Source organism: Solanum lycopersicum, chromosome 8, assembly GCF_036512215.1.
Source record: "Solanum lycopersicum chromosome 8, SLM_r2.1".
Taxonomy (NCBI): domain Eukaryota; kingdom Viridiplantae; phylum Streptophyta; class Magnoliopsida; order Solanales; family Solanaceae; genus Solanum; species Solanum lycopersicum.
In genome coordinates this window covers 1,444,691-1,463,046 of record NC_090807.1, presented here as the reverse complement: position 1 = coordinate 1,463,046, position 18,356 = coordinate 1,444,691, and the positions used below count along the sequence as shown (strand labels likewise).

The 18,356-nt window shown below is 25.0% G+C and overlaps 2 protein-coding genes across 2 annotated transcripts; one reads left to right on the top strand and one right to left on the bottom strand.

The window, feature by feature from the left end:
• The first annotated feature begins 381 nt into the window (after window positions 1-381).
• LOC101252904 (protein ENHANCED PSEUDOMONAS SUSCEPTIBILITY 1-like) lies at window positions 382-2,578 on the top strand. The gene is made up of 2 exons (XM_004244399.5): window positions 382-1,353; window positions 2,029-2,578. Exons 1-2 carry the CDS (start codon window positions 492-494, stop codon window positions 2,487-2,489), a joined length of 1,323 nt encoding a protein of 440 aa, XP_004244447.3. The 5' UTR covers window positions 382-491; the 3' UTR covers window positions 2,490-2,578.
• Window positions 2,579-3,155: 577 nt separating this feature from the next.
• LOC101252607 (protein DETOXIFICATION 21-like) lies at window positions 3,156-9,241 on the bottom strand. The gene is made up of 9 exons (XM_010326204.3): window positions 9,121-9,241; window positions 7,973-8,268; window positions 6,041-6,582; window positions 5,731-5,817; window positions 5,477-5,533; window positions 4,811-5,049; window positions 4,358-4,476; window positions 3,706-3,792; window positions 3,156-3,437 (listed from the first exon to the last, which is right to left on the bottom strand). Exons 2-9 carry the CDS (start codon window positions 8,264-8,266, stop codon window positions 3,363-3,365), a joined length of 1,500 nt encoding a protein of 499 aa, XP_010324506.2. The 5' UTR covers window positions 8,267-8,268; window positions 9,121-9,241; the 3' UTR covers window positions 3,156-3,362.
• Between the last annotated feature and the right edge of the window lie 9,115 nt (window positions 9,242-18,356).

Below are 18,356 nucleotides of genomic sequence, written 5' to 3'. Positions count from 1 at the left end.
TTGACATGTCTATATCATTTTTTTCTAAAATAAAATAAAACAAAATATGTCTCTATTAAAGATGGTGATGCCCTCATTTTTTCAATTTCTTGATCTGTCTCTACATAAATGTAATCTTTTTTTAATCATTAATCAAAGATTGTTTAAATATATAGAGTTTAATTATAAATTTATTTTTTATTCTTATGACGATATCAAGTTAATATATAATAATAATGAGGTTCATAATTCAATATATATTTTATAAATTCTTAATACAAACACATCATCTGAATAAAAAATACTGAATTCTCGTGAATGACTATTTTATACATGTACTAATGTCAATTTTATAAATAATTGCTTAATAAAATTGAATAAAAAAATAAAATGATCGTTCAGCTAATTTTGATGAATATATTAGTAATTCAACTTTAATATCTGAACTTATAGTATAGATATACGTAGACAAATCTTCTCTCTCCTCCGCACCGCTATAATTTTCCTTAGAGATGGAAGAAATTCAAGTTGTCTCCTCTTGTTTAGTTAGAGCATCATCATCATCATCAAACTCACAAAATGTTAACCTAAATATTGAAATAACACCATGGGATTTACAATTCCTCCTTGTTGACACTATCCAAAAAGGTCTACTTTTCCACAAACCAAAAAAAGAAAATATTGACAACTTAAAAAAATCCCTTTCTCACACCTTACATTTTTTTCCACCCTTAGCCGGTCGATTTTCGATCGTTAAAAATTCAGACGATGATACAATTTCTTTCTTTATAAATTGTAACAACGCTGGCGTGGAATTTATCCACGCCAACGCTTCAAAGTTAAGTGTATCGATGATTATTGATTCGACATACGTACCAAATATTATTCACTCTTTATTTCCATTGAATAATATTCGAAATTTCGAAGGTGTTACTAAGCCTTTATTTGGGGTTCAAATATCTGAGCTTGTTGATGGTTATTTTATTGGATGTACTATGAATCATACATTAGGTGATGGGACTTGTTTTTGGCATTTCTTTAATTCTTGGGCTGAAATTTCTCGTGGACGTAAAGTTATTTCTAGAGTTCCAATTTTAGAGCGTTATTTTCCGGAGAAAATACATGTTCCAATTCATTTTCCAATGAATTTGGACGATGAGAAATTATTCGAAAAAATCGAAATTCCAACGTTGGTGAAAAGGGTATTTCATCTTAGTAAAGAAAATATTACAAGACTGAAGAAAAAGGCCAATGATGAAATGAGTATTAACTCGATTTCTTCTTTGCAAGCTTACTTGGCTCATCTATGGCGATGTGTTACGCGATGTCGCAAGATTGATGATAGGGAAGAAGTTTATATCGGTATTCTCATAGGTGAGTACACTTTTAATTACTTTCTGCATCTCGATTTAGGTGACACAGTTGAACTTATGACAGTAAATTTGAACATAGATGCATGAAATTTCTATATTTTGAATAATAATTAACTATTTCAAATATTTGAAAGACATAAGAAAATTTTCTTAATTGATTGATCACTTTGTTATTGGAAATGATCTTCAATAATTGGGCTAAAATATTAGCCTACTTTTATAAAATTGATCCAAATAAGTCCTTGTTCCCAAATGTCATAATCTTTTTCATCATGTTGCCTTTATTTATTTATTTGTTTTTAGAGTGAAGGATAAAAAATATACTCAAATAATCTCCAAGTTTTTCATGAGTTTTAGGTGTGTGAGTTTATTATCTAAATTATCATCAAAAGTTTATCGAAACATATTTCAACTATCGATTGTTCATTTCAATTTCTACCTAGAATATCATTATTGTTTAGGTAAGGAAAATGAAAAACTGATAGTTGAGCTCTATTTCAATAAACATACGGTGATAGTTCAAGACTTCAGGTAGAAAACTTACACATCTGATAGTTCAGATATTTTTTGACCCTCGGCAACAATATTGTGGTGGTCAAGAATGTGTAAGAAAACAGTATCATGTAATAAATTGAGACGGACAGAAAAAAAAATTACTTAATTATATCTTCAACAGGCGCAAGGTCAAGACTAAACCCTCCTCTACTAGAAGGATATTTTGGAAATGCAGTTCATATCAAGATAGTAAAGACAAGTGCAAGGGAACTACTAGAAAATGGACTAGGATGGGTTGCAATGCAAATAAATAAGATGGTTGTTTCTCAAAACTCTAAAGAAGTGATCAAAATGTACAAAGGATGGATTGAAAATCCAATTATATTTAACAAGACTAGAGTCTTTGTAGATGAAACTAGATTGAGTATTGGTAGTTCTACAAGGTTTAATATTTATGGTAATGATTTTGGTTGGGGAAAACCAATTGGTGTGAGGAGTGGAATGGCAAATAAAAGAGATGGAGGAATTACTCTATTTCAAGGTGCAAATGAAGGAAGTGTAGATATTGAAGTTTGTATGTGTCCACATACTTTGCAAGCAATGGAGAATGATCAAGAATTTATGGAGATGGTAACTAATTAAACGTGATACGTTTTTCTTTTTAGTTTGTTTCGAATGAAATCGTAACTTATTTTTAAATTATATTTTGGGGGAATTAAAAGTTTGACATATATACTTCATCTTCTCATCACCATTCCTATAAGTTACTATACTTTTAATTTGAGATCATAAGATCGAAAATACTTTGAACTATCACTTTTTTGTGCTTAATTATTACTTTCTTCGTCCGTTTTTAATTGTCACGTTTTTATTTATAGAGTTAATTTAAAAAATTTTGAGATGTATTTTTTTATTATATTGATATACAAAAAAAATTGTAATTTGTACTACTTTTCATATAATTTTTTATCATCTAAATTTTTTGTTTAAAATATCGAATTCATGTAATCTAATTTAACTTTAAAAATTGATCAAATTAACTTTCGAAAAACGCAACATGACAAATAAAAATGGACAGAGGAAGTAATTATATATTTTTTACGACCTAAACTATATATCATCCAATATGTATTGCTAAGAGCTTGTTTGGATTGTATAGACATAATCTTTGATTCTTTTAAAAAAAAATTATTTGATATATAATCAAATAATATTAGAAGAAAATTACAAAAAAATTGAATATATTTTTTTACCATCATCCTTTAAATAAAATAAAGAGGACAACATTGAAGAAAAGAACAAGAAACGTAAAATAAAATTAAGAGGTCAGTATTCATAACTAAATTCAACTAATAAGTGTTAATTATTTATTCAAGGGATTATATAGAAAAATTTAAAAATAAGCACTTAAATAAAACAATCGAACTAGCAATCTAATTAAATATGGAAGCTTATAAATACTGAAAATATATTTGATAATTAAAACAATTTGACAAATTATTGCAATTTGTTGTGTTAAGCTCCTTGTGAGGTAACGTTATTGTCATCTTCTATTGCCCATCCTTTAACTCGTTGTTGAGTGAGTCTCACCTACAAAATAAAATTGCATTTTTTAAAAATGTATTATGTCACGTAGAATATGTATTTATTTGCTTAATTCTATATCAGTAAGTTTCTACTTAAACACATTTAAAGTTGGAAGACCTCGATATCAAAGTTTGTTAAGTTTTCTATAAGAACAACTTAAAATGATCGAATTTTCCGCGATATATTTTAAAGCACTATTTAAAACATTATAATATTATTTTCTCTAATTCTTTTAATTGATCAAAGAAAAAAAAGAAGTGGCAAAAGCTACCTGCTCATCCCAATCAGTTTTGGTAGTGATTATAACTAGTGCAATAGTTTGAACAAGTGTGCCAATCAACATTCCCATCCAAACTCCCTGCAAAACAATTCAACAACATGTAATAATATTTATATCTCTATAAGAAACTCATATTAAAAGATAATATTAAATTATTCATCGCGAAAAAGGGATTGTAATATTCGAACTTAAGATTAGAAATTTAATATTTGATAAAACATAGGAGAGTTGTTGGATATATAAGTAAACAAACTTTACTAACTAGTGACACGTTTTAATGTCCTGCAGGCCTAGGCCCAAAGCGCGCAATATCACTAACAGGCTGAGCCGTGACAAATTTGATATCTGAATCACTGTTGTATCAACTTTGTCGATATGGACAGGGTTAAGTGAGTTTACACAAATTTTGATAAGGCAGGGCAAACCTAATCGTGGATGTTGAGTCCATAGAAGGGATTTATATCGACAAAAAAAAAAAGAAGAGATGTTGGGTATATAAATAAATAGACATTATCAACTAGTGACTCGTTTTAAAATTGTGCAAGCCTAGACTTAAAATGAACAATATCACTAACAAGCTAAGCCGTAATAGAAACAATCATTATTCTTTTCGAAACGAATTAAAAAAATGAAAAATACTTACTGTAACTTGTAATTGTAGAAAATAGCCAAGCATTACTCCAACAGGAATTCCCACCAAGTAATAACATATAATATTAACATAGGCCACAATGGTCTGCCACCCTGCCCCAACAGCCACACCTATAATACAAAAATTAATAAAGCATGTATTATTAGGGCTTAATTTTATCTGATATTTATACTTTTCAAATTTTGTAAATAAATATTTAAAATCTTATAAAATTAAACAAGTAAAACACACATTCTACATAACATATTACATGCAGTCTACGTGACGTTGGATACTAGATTTTCACGTAGGATCTCACCTAGAATGAATGTGTCTATCTCTTTAACTTTATAAAAGTTCAATACCTATTTGTACACACTCAAAGTAAAAGAACATCGACATCATTTAAGACCAAATTAAAATACGCGTTTATGTATTACGTCTACGAATAATTAGTAAACTTACCAGAAAGTACAGGTTGAACACTATTCAATAGAACTGAAAAGGCCAAGAGAGGAGATAGTCTATCTACTTCTTTTGCTACTTCGAGACTTTTTGTGAAAACAAAAGCCAAACGTCCCCTTAGGAAGAAGAAGAATAATGATAGGATGAATCCAATGGCAGAAGATATTAAGACTATTGTCATAATTGAGAATTTTGCTGCCTTTGAACTTCCTCTTCCCAACTCATTTGCTACTCTTACACTGAAAATCATAAATTAATTAATCAGCGTAACACGATGATAATAATAACGTATTCAGTATATATAGTCGCATAAATAAAGTTTTTATAAAGACATCTTATCTTTATCTTTGTGAGATAGAGATGTTATTTTTGATGAATGCTGATTCGAAATAATCATTTGCAAAACAAATTTGAACGAAATGCAAAAGTAAAATGCTATTGTAATTTGAAAAGATCTTTGGAAACTTGTAGTTTAATATCATTAATTCTTAGATAATTGTGTGATTTTTAATTAGTAAATCATTGTAAGTAAAAGTGAAACTTAGACGTCTGTTTGAAATATAATATTATTAAATAATTAAAAAAATTGATTTAATTTATAAATGAAATGATCATACGTTAAACTTTAATATAATATAAGTTCACATGAAATAGAAGGAACATTACCATGCTGCACTCATGAAGCCAAGAGCTATCATCAATTCCCAACCATTGATGTTAAGGCTGCAAAAGATCAAAACTTTTTAACCTTTCGTAAACAGATTCACGTGAATTCAATAATATTAATATGTAATATAAATTTATATGTAAAATTCCATTAATATTATGATAAATAAATATATATTTATAATTTTTAAAATATAATGAATTCAATATTATTAAAATCGAACTAATAAAATCTAAATTCTGAATGAACATACCATATAGAAAGGGCATCAATTTGGACCTCAGCATTTTTGAAATTTCCAGTCAGAAGAACAAGTATACTGTTGTACCAAAGCTCAACACTTTGTACCCAAAAAAAAAAAAGGTTATTAATTACATGCTTAATATTTGATAATTAGCTTCCAGATAACATAATTTTAATCCGTTCAAATTCAACATAATCCTTTCAAATAAATCTGAAAAAAAGGCGGCGTAGATTCACCAAATTAAATCATGACATTATTAGCGCATGCCCTAAAATAGTTAAATTACACTGATAGTATAAAAATTTAAGCGTAGACTCACCATAGCATGACACCTGATGATAGAGAGAGTTTGACAACAGGCCACAAATCCTTGAAAGCCAAGAATGAAAAGCCAGTCCAAGTATCTTTACACCATCCACCCATAACATACACTAATTGTCCAATATTAGGTATCCAATATGCCAAAATAGTTGATATCATAGCACCATTTAGCCCAAATTTGTACTTAATTGTCAAAAGCCAAGACAAAAATGCATGGATTATTAGTGTAATTGCAGCTAAGTATGCAATAACTATGTTCTTGCTTTGTGCTTGAAGATACATTTGGCAAGCAAATGATACAACATATGCATATGCCACTGGGATGAACCAAAGTGAAACAACTCCAGCAACTTGTGCTATGTCATTTTCTTGGCCTAATGCTTTTAAAATTGGAGTTGTGAATAGAAATAATGGGAGTAGAAGTGTTGTGGTAATTGTTAAGACAATAAATGATCTCTGAAGATGTAAACCAAGCATATGATATTGTTTTGCTCCATATGATTGACCACATAGTGTCTCTAGTCCACTTGCCATACCTAGCTGTAAATGAAAATTCACAACATTAATTTTGTTTCAACAAGTTCCAAAAAAAAAAAACATAATGTAGCATACTAAAAGTTTAAGTTTTACATTTTGTGGTAACTAAATGTCATTACATACAAAGTCGTTAAAGAATTTAGTAACGTCTATATAGTGTGTTAGTTATATATACTAATGTTTGATATTGATAATGTAATATAGTGGTAATTATATTATTGTCGCTAGCTAGGGTGTCAAAATAGGCGGGTTGGGTTGAAACTGGAGATTTTAAAATGGGTGGAACTTTGGGTTCAAATGGGCTTAAAACGGGTTGGGTCTTGACCCGTCCAATTTGACCTGATCAATCTCAATAATTTTAACATAGTGATATTTAACTTTTATAATCACAATTGAAATTTCAGCTCAAGTTTTTTTAATTAAAAAGAGTAACAGATACATCGTAAAGATATTAAATAGACAATAATTCATACATTTAATATAGGATCATATTTTAGTAAAGAGTTTAAAACAGATTGAAATTGGAAATTGAATATGGCTCAATTGAAAATTATCTTAAAACGAGTTAGGCTTGAATGGATTGAAATTGAACCTAATTCAAATTATTTTAAACCGAACTCTAAGCGAATTACCTATGTTTCCGTTTATTTTCTTACACCCCTAATTGCCGCTAAATAGTTGCCTAAATCCTTTATTGGTTGTAATTATTGACTTACGACTTTCACTGAGAAAGTATTCTTTCGTTTAGATTTGTTTGTTGAGGTACGATTAAACACGAAATTTAAAAAAAAAAAAAATTTGAATCTTATATGATCTTAAAATTACTCTCTCATTTTTAATTTGTTTATATTAATTAATTTTTAGTCTATTTAAGTAACAATGCCTTTTCCGTTTTTAAAAATTCTTAAATTCTAAACTTTTGCGACATGTTTAATCAAAATTGCTCAGTATTTTGATACATATGTCAAATCAAAGCCAGACTAACAAATCATAACAACGGAAGTAAATGCATTAGTTTGAGTATTATTTAATTTCTTTTTTAGTATTTTCAACCTATATATAACTAATAGATAATATCGATTATACATCTTATTCAGTATTGTTATATATGAAGTAAACTATGTCATTATTAACATATAAGGCACTATTCCAATTGTACCACATCTTATTCACTACTATCCCTATTTTAACACACCTTATTCAATATTATTTTTATTTTAATACACTATATTTATTTAATACAACAAATCAAATATTTTCTTCTTTTCATTTAATTCACTTAACACATCATATTTAGTTCTTCATTTAATTCTCTTTCTTTCAGTAACAGTTTAACTTTGAAATATCCACGACACTCGATAAAAAAATTAGAGGTGTGTGATTGAAAACTTACAAGGATACCAATGCAAAATCTGAGGAGGACAGTGAAAATTAATGCATAAGCTGCAAGTTCAGTAGCTCCAATATGACCAATAAAAGCTAAACTTATAATATTTACTCCAAATGTTGAAAATCTTGTAAATATAGCTGGAGCTGCCACTACCCATAATTTCTTATTTTCATGTAATATCCTATCCTTCAATTTCTCTTTTTTTTCCACAATAATAATATTATTATTATTTCCTCTTTTTTTTTCTTCTTCATCCTCTCCATTTTTAATCAGCCTCTCATTTAGATAATCAACCATTTCTGTAAAAAAATAAAAATATATTACATAAGTATTCTGTTACAGTGTTAGAATCAAAATTTTCAATATTAATATTCATTATTGATTGTATATATATGTATACCTAAGAAATGACCTTTTGTGTATATAGTGTGATAATCTCGGGGAAAAAAATTAAATTTACTATGGCTTGATAAAGTGAAATGAAAACTATGAGACACTCGATTAAATTTTTAAGAAAAAATATTTGGCTAACGAATTATTTCAATTTTGAGAGAAAAAAAAACATTAAACATAATAATTGATGTAAATCTATAAAGTGGTTTAAAAAAATGGAACTAGAAGTATGAGAAATTATATCATCATTCATATCTCAATAAAGTCAAAACACATAGTGAAATTTTTTTCAATTTTGAGAAAAAAAAAGAGAATAGGTGTTAGATAAAATAGTCAAAGTTGGTTAGGATACCAATGTTATAAAAAAAATATATATTGGATCTATCAAATGAATAATATAAAAGTGTAAAAAACACTTGATCCAATAGTGGATCAATATTTTGTGTCGATGAATTACAATTCTTTATGAATAATTAAAATTAAATAATACCTTTTTCAATAATCTAAAGTATAGTCTACATCACTTTATTTTGGTAGACTATTTTTCGTCCGTAGAGATAATTAAATGAAGCTATATCTGAAGATTCTAACTCTAATAACCAACTCGAAATTATATTAATATAAAACAGTGTCATTCTTTTACTAAATTCTTCCCTTATAATTACCAAAATGAACAAGACAAAATTATTATTGAAAAAACATAAATTGCTTGGGAAAAAATAGAGGAAAAGCAAAGAAGAAGGTTAACAAAAACTCACCTACACAAGAAGAGAGCAAATGAAAGAGAGAAAGAAGCAAAAGATAGAAGTGGAAGAAAGAAACTTCCTACTAATTTATTGTGATGACAAGAGCTAACCCCTCGGTTTCTATTTATATATCACTATTTTTTTAATATTATTTCACGTGTATTAAAAAATTAAGTAAGTTTGGTATTTTATATTTATTTAGTTTTTCTTGAAGTCAACTTTACTATCAATGAGTATGATTTAATTAATTTTGATTAATTAATTTGACCAAGGAACATGCATTATTTATTTAGTTTTTTTGTGTTAGTCAAATATATATTTTCAAGGCTAATAACTCACTAGGGTGAAATAGGAAGAATGTTGTGATTTATGCATTGATTTTATGAAATGACAAATATTATGAATCAACTATTTATAATAGTGATGACATACAAAAAAAAACGAAGAAAGTAGTAATTTTTTGTGATGAAGTGAGGGAGTCGTTCTAGTCTTTACGAAATTTAAGAAATACAGGAAGATTTTGCGATATTTCAGAATTGCCTGATATTTAAATAGATTTTTAAATAGAACAGTACATGTTTATGGACTTTTTTGTCAAATAAGTAGGAATTAATATGAGTAAAAATTTATATATGATATCATTAAATTTTATCGAAGCGTATGATTTTTTATCAAGGCAGATTAAATTCTTATCAAGTTTGAGAGTGTTTTTAACACTTTTTGAGATTTTTTTTTTAGTAAGAGGCACATGCTTCTACAAGAATATTTGATATCATTTTATGATTAACCAAGTAAAACAGTATTTTTAAAGATACCACTAGTTCGATAACTAAACTAATAATTTACATCAAGTTCAGAAATATTTTTAATACATCTTATTTTAATTTTTTTGCATAACATATTTAATAACTTAAAATCACAAAATAAAAGAAAAATAAAAAAGATCCTACATTTCACATGTATTTAATTTTACACCATAAAAATTTAAAACTTATTTAGTTAATTACATATAGATTACCAAATATATGAATGCCTAAAAGACAGGAAAAAAAAGTTTGGTTGCCTTTTAGGGCTCGTTTGGCCATAAATTTTCCAAATAATATTTGGAAAAAATTTGGCAAATAATGTTTGTCCATACAATTTGTTATTATTTGGCAAATATTTTTGGTAAATATCTCAAATTTCTAAATATTAGTTTTTTCTAGTATTTGGGCCAAATATCAATATTTGGGATATTTTAAAAATTAAAACTTTACCCCAATCTTTTATTTCTTACAAAAACACCCTTTCTAGTAGTTGCTTGCGTTGTATTACATCATTTTTTACGTGAACACCAAAATAGTGATGAAATATTTAGTGAATATTAAATAATGATATGAATGTTGATGAAAATTATTAAAAATTGGCTTTAGGTAACAAAGTCATGTACTTTATCTACTTCACGATGTATGGAATAATTCTTGTTGCACTCACTCCAAATTACCACATTGCTTCAGTGTCATGGACATTATTTGTTATTGTTGTAACTAACATTCAATTGACTTGTAATACAAACTTTTAGTTAGTTTTGATAGTTTTTAAAACTTGTGTGTATAAATCATATTTTTCTAAAAAGGTAAAATATATTTCCCAAATTTTATGGCCAAACACATGGTGAAATTTCACCCAAATTTTCACTCAAATAATATTTGCCAAGAAGTCAAACGCTAACTTAGCAAAAATGTTAAGAACGTGGATCAATAATTGTAAGAAAATAGAGTAATTTTATTGGCCCAAAAGATTTTTACGATAAATTGTTATTAAATATAAAAATATATTATTATCTTTAAAAGTTGATTAACAAAATAAATCATAAAAAATTCAAAACGATCAAAGAAAATCATATTTTAAGTTGTCTTATATATAATTTAATAAACATATCTAATTCATCAAGTTGCCTTAAAATGGTTTATAAAGATTTATTTTATTTATTTTATTTTTATCTTTTTTATCAATGATTTATAAAGATTGAGTCAATGATCTTGTCATCGATATATCGATACGTTTTAGTTTATAAAATAATAAATAGTACCAACAGCAGCATTTTGTTATCATTATTAATATTATTTTTAATGAAGTGGGCCAGATCCAGATCCAGTCGTAAGTAAAATTAATAAATTTTTCCAAATTTAATGTTTTAAAGGTGGGGCATGGGGCATGGGGCATGGGGCATGGGCAGGGCGTTTTATTTAATATAGATCAACACGTAAGTCTTATGAATTTTAAAATATTTAATTTACAATATATAAATAATATATAATACAAAATTATAAAAATACTTTAATAGTTTAAAATAATTACAAGCATGATTAAGAAAACTCATAGAAAATAAAATTTCTATCATAATTGTACAAGTATAAATAATGCGATATCTTAACTTTATAATTAATAATACAAGAATCATTATTTCTAAAAGTAATTTTTGTCATACTATACAATTTTCCCCTCTAAAACAAGTAATCAATACAACTTACAGTATTTTGATAAAAATATCACTTCATTATAAATAAAAATGAATTACTTTCTAATTGCAAAATAAAATATAATAATTTTGTGACGTTTGTGACAAAATCATGAAAACTAATGATAAATGAAAAAGTAAAATTTTGTTATGTATTTTTAGAAGAATGTAACGTAATATATAATCACCTTCACAATATTACCTAATAATAAAGATGCGATATTACAACTTGTTATTTTAGTTACTCTCAATTTTCTTATCTCTATAGATTAAAAAATTATTAAATGTGATTCATATTCAAGAATTATGAAGGTCAACAATGTTAAAAAAAAATTTAAACACATAATTTGTATAAGGTTTGTTTAACGAGTCTCGAGCGTTAAACGTGTTTAAGGCGTACAATTAAAATATTAATACATAAATTTTATAGAATTAAACTCACATTTGAATCTCAATATTTTACTAGAGCCCCGTCTCAGAGAGAGTCCGACGAAGTTTTTAAAATACCATTTCCATTGATGATGCCATTTATATTTATAAGGTATACAATTAAAATATTAATACATAAATCTTATTAAATTAAACCTTACATTTAAATCTCGAAACATTTTACTATAGCCTCAGAGCAAATCCGATATTGTTTTTAAAACATTGTTTCCAATAATGATGCCATTTATACTCAATAAATATATTAGATTAGAGTTTGTGTCAGTAAGGTTTATATATTATATTTTGTCTTAATTTATTTGATAGGGGTGAATTTTGAAGACTCAGTTAAGTTTTTGGATGTTTATTTTTTTTTAAAAATTGAAGTTTTTTTAATTATAGTCTCTTATAATATTTTATGACATTTTAAAATAATATATATTATTTATTTTGTCTTAATTTAAATAGCATAGATAAATTTTCAATACACTCGATTAATTTTTATATTAAGTTTTTTGTTATTCTGATTTTATTATATTTTTTACGTACATTTTTTTAAACAACATGTTAGCTTTTTTTTTTGTTATAATTCATGTGACTCATCAAATTTAGAGGTTCAAACTAATTTTATATTTTTTTATAAGTATTTCAAGTTATTAATTATCATAACATATAATTTAAAAAAAAATTAAATATATAATAATAATAAATAATAGTGTAGAGCAGAATCGGAATTGGAGTCACCAATATTATAATCGTGAGATTATTTTATTTTTAATCAGAGTCTTGATTCGAATGTAGAATATGAAGAAAATCTTTTTGATAACATCACTTTAAAATAGATCATATAGTATGTAATTTAAATTAAATTAAGACTCTAATTTAAAATTCAGACACCAAATAGAAAATAAAAAAAATGAAAAGCAAAATCGAATCTGTGTTTCTAAAAACTTGTGCCAATTTTATTTAAGAGATGCTACAATTAAGCAAATTTAATTGACGAAAGGGACAAATATATTCGTTAATTTTATGATTTAAGAGTGGACATATTTTTTATTAAAAAAATAATGCGTATATTTTCATCTTCTAATAAATAATGCGTATATATTTTTATCATCTAACAAATTAAATAATGCATATTTACGCTTTTTGTTGATATATCTATATTTACTTGAATTAAAAATAATTATGCTAAAACAAATTATTTTTTTATTTCCAAAAATGACAAATAACTTTAAAAATAATGCCCCAATTCTTTTGGCTTACCTCTTCGGATCCGAACCAACTAATAAAAATTATCTTGAATATCGAATTTCTAAATTATTTCGGAATTGAATTTCTTCTAAGTTGGGCCAGATATAAATAGGATCTCGAGTGATAAGTAAATGAATGAGGTAATCTTTTAAAATTGTATGATATTTATATATACACTATCTTTTAAACGAGGTTATATATGTTGTAAAAATCAAAATTCAAATGATATATTTATCCTTTTTTCCTTTACAATTCGACTAGTCTAATTAGTTGGATATTTTTTTTATTTTTTTTTTTTTGAAAATTGAAAAAAAAAAGTTTTGGGAGTAAGGGAAAGGAGAATAGGGAAAAAGATTACAATTTGAATATCGCTAATAAGAATATAAAAATTTAAATAATCAATCAATTCGTTATTAAATTTTCGTGTTAACTATCAATAGATTTATTATTTATAGAGTTTGATATTAAATTTTAGATAAGAAGTTCTTGCAATCTAACTATACTTTATCGTTTTAAATTAGTGAATACTTATGTGTATGATCGTGAACTCTATAATATTAAACTATACGAAATCGCAATTATCAGGTGATATTGCTTTCAATATTTTATTTTATATAATTATGTTTGCTTGAATAATACAGACTTAAAAAATATAAAGATAATTTTAAAATTTATTATTTTACATAGGTCACAATATTCATGCAACTATAAAATTTTGAAACATGCAATATTAAATATATTATAATATCTATATGACTATAAAAGCTTGTAAATATACAAATAAAATCAGAGATTAAGATTGTTTTCCACCTTTTATATAGGGTAATAATTTAACCATTTTGATACTAATAGTATGATAAAATAGTTTCAAAATTAACCAATACCTCAAACTTAATATAAAATAATATTAATATAAAATTTTATTTTAAAATTATTATTTTTATCTCATACATCAAATGACATTAAAATTTTTCTAATATCATACTTATTATTAACAACATATTAAATTTGAAAATTGACTTACAAAAGTTAGGTAATTGATTAAATGCAGTGATGTTATCTATAGAACTACAAAACGAAAAGTTGGCACCAGTGAGTTTGGTGATACGTTAGATTAATGGTCGTTTGACGGGGTGTATTAATATTAAATATTATGTATTAATTATATTTAAATTTATTTTGTATGTAATATTTATTTTGCATATTTTATTTAAAATAAATACCATGCGTAAATATTTTTTTTTTTAAATGTTGTTTGCAAAAGTACTTTGCACAAATATTATGGAAAAAGTTTTTAAAGGAAAATTTTATCTTTAATTATGCCAAAACACAAGGGCGGAGTCCCCTTCGATGGAAAATTATATTATTTATATATGATTAAAATAAGTTTATATGTATATATAGTAGATATCGAACTCCCTTCGATTATCTATTTTTACAAATTTTGAACCCCCTTATTGAAAATCCTGACTCTGCCTCTATCAATACATATATTAAAACCCTTTACATAGCTGATATTATGATTTTTTAATATATTAATATACATAATATAATATCAAATAAAGTGTATAACTAATGTTATATTAGTTATTGAAAAATTATACCAATCAAGACACTAATATATTAACGGAAAGATCAACATCACTTCACCCTCATATAGGTCAAATTATTAAATATATTTTTTTTAAAATATGAACCATCTATAAAGAATTTATTTAACTCAACCTAAATTCTGTTCAAATTTTATAATATTATCCACTCATGGTTAAAAAAGATAATAATTTTATAGTGCATACTTATTCCCAATAATTATTTTACTTATATTGACCTAATTTATGAGATCTGCAATATGTCAAACTGAAAAGTTGTCCCCGATTAGTTAAGTGTATGTTTTTTTGGTCCATATTAAATGAAAGGTTGGACATGACAATTGACAAATTTTTTTTATTAAAAAAATTAAAATATAAATAAAATATTATTTTATTATTATTTCTCTAATTATTTTTAAAAATCTCAGCAATTCACTTAATATGTTTTAGAAGGAATATTGATTGATAGTGTAAGAACAATGTTGAATATAATTTATTAATAATACTATGTAAGAACAATGTTGAATATAATTTATTAATAATACTAACGGGACCAAAAAAATTAAATATCAATCCATTTAATCTTGTGAGCTTTATATCACCTAATTAGGGACAACTTTTCATTTTGTTCATTTGTTGACCATATATGTCATCGTCAATGCAATTGATTTGTATTTATATATATAAAAAATAAAAATGAGCATCGTACATAAATACACTACGAAAAAATTGTGGACCGCTATTTCATTTTTTGCTAACGAAAATCTATCGCTAACTCATCGTTTTGTTGCTAAAGAGGATTAGCAACAGATTTTATCGTTTATTAGTATATGCGTCTGCGTGTTACGTAATTAGTTGATAAATATAATCATAAATATTAATCGATTAAGAATTTAAAATTTTAACTTATTATAATATAATATATAAGATTTATTTGAGAAGTTAACATTTAGCATTTTGATGTGTTATAGTAGAATATTTATATAATAAACTTAGTTCATTGTCTAAATTTGACTTTAATTATCTTTTATCATTATTTAATTTATTTACATTTTAATGTGTTATAATAGAACATATATATATATAAATCAATATATAAACTTAGTTATTGTCTAAATTTGATAATAAATATCTTTTATCAGTATTTAATTTATTTACATTATAATGTGTTATAGAAGAACAATTTATATAAATAAATCAATATACAAACTTAGTTTATTGTCTAAATATGAAAATAATTATCCTTTATCATTATTTAATTTTGTTTATTTATTAAAATTATTTAAAAGGATAAATGTTGACACCTAATTTTGGATCTCCACAATATAAATTAATCATCGAGCTTCTTATATTTAAACGATTTAAAATAATTAATTTTATAAAATTTCAAAAAAAAATAATATAAATAAATAAAGTTTGCCAGTTACTTTAACTAATTTTTTTTATAATTTTTATAATTTTCATATAATATATTTGTTTCACATAAATATGTTTATGGTTGATATATTTTATTATTATTCGAAAATCGTCTCAAAATATTTGTTTTAATTAAACATTTGGTTAATTAGTTTATTTATATAATAGTTTATATATTTTTTAATTGATTGGTCTATAATTAAATTTATTGTTTTATTTTATTAAGATTAAAAATCTCATTAATTAATTTTCATTAATTCATTTTATTTAATAGTTAGCCAAATCACTAATTAAACTCGATTTGACTAAATTCTTAAATCAAATGGACTAATTGCAGTTAACTTGGACCCAATTCTTCTGGATCACCAATTTCATTTTCGTCTACTCCCAGGCCCATTTTACATAAATATGCTATAATAAAAAATATTTTATCATTTATAGTAATAATATTTTTTTCACTTAATCACTTTTAATTTATTTATAATACAATTTTAATGCATATTACAAAGAATAATTTATTATTCACATATAATACAAGTTTTAATGATGGATAATGTATTTATCACACATTTTAATGCACTTATAATGCAATGTGACAACTTTTTACCAAACAAATATAAGATATTTCAAAAACAATTATAATTCAAATATATTGCATACATAATTCACTTTTTAATATATATTATATATTTATTACAGTATTGCTATAAATGATAATAAATAAAAAGTATTGCTAAAATCAGTAATTAGTTTTAAAAATATATCAATTCACATAATTTTTCTATAAATAAATCTACGTAATGTTTAAAAGCCCATATTCTCTGTTAGTGTGATGAGGAAACTTTCAAAAATTAAAAGCTGTTAAACTTAAATACAATTAATATATAATATATTTGACAGAGAGAATGAAAATATATTGTTTAGCTTTCTGTATTTTAAATTTTCTAGATATTTATATTGTTTAAAAGGTGATTGTAAATTTTGTGAGACTCTATAAGAAGGTATTTCTGAAATTTCATAAAGAGATCAAGATCTCGAATATTTCATAAATGACGGATTATTCATATAGAGAGGTCAAATCGACATTTGAGAAATACGCTACTAGCGACATGGATAAATCTTAGGAGAGTAGAATCAAGCGATCAACAGAATTGTAAACACAATCTATCTTGATAAATAAAATCATGTTTCTTCAAATTTAATTTGTATGGTTTATTTATTTTTCATATATTTATAATTTATTGCAAACAGTAATAAACAAGAAAATAAAAATAGATATTTATTCCATTATTATGGTACAAAACAATATTAAGAAAAGATAAAATAAAATATATAATTCACATCACACAGAAATAAATCAATCAAGATGACACTCAAAAACTGAATTTAGTTAATTTAAGTATTCTATTTTTAAAAAAAAGTAAAACATAAGAGGGAGAATATTTACCAACTTATAGCTTGTCATCCAAGATAATTGGATGAAAAATTATGTGAAGTTTTGATGAAGAAAATATCTTCTCTAAAAAAAAAAAATTTAAATAAAAAATAGGAAAATATCTTCTTTATGGTTATACAATAAAAAAAGAAATTTCTTTATAAAAGTTGAAAAAACAAGTTTTATAAGTGACATTTATGTTTATTGTGTCATTCTCGCTCATCCAAATTCCTCAAACTCCTAACTCTTGGCCATCTCACCCCTGCCGTCCTCGAGGCCGCATTCCCATCCCCTACAATATTTTTCTAGATTATGTATAAATACTCATACAATAATTTTTTATTATTTTCCTTAACACTTAAAAATATTTTGTATGAAAAATAATCCCCTCCTACCAACACATCCTAATATAGTAAAAACATAGCATGTTAGGAGTATCATTTTTATGTACGTTGAAAAATCAACCCATCAATTGTCATGTGTTTTGCAGACCAAAAATAATAATTAAAAAATAGAAAAAAATTGATGATAATAATAATAATAATAATAATAATAAAATAAATGTTGGAGTGATTTTTGACTTAGATGGGGCCAATGAAATAACCTTGTAAAAGTTATAATATAAGAT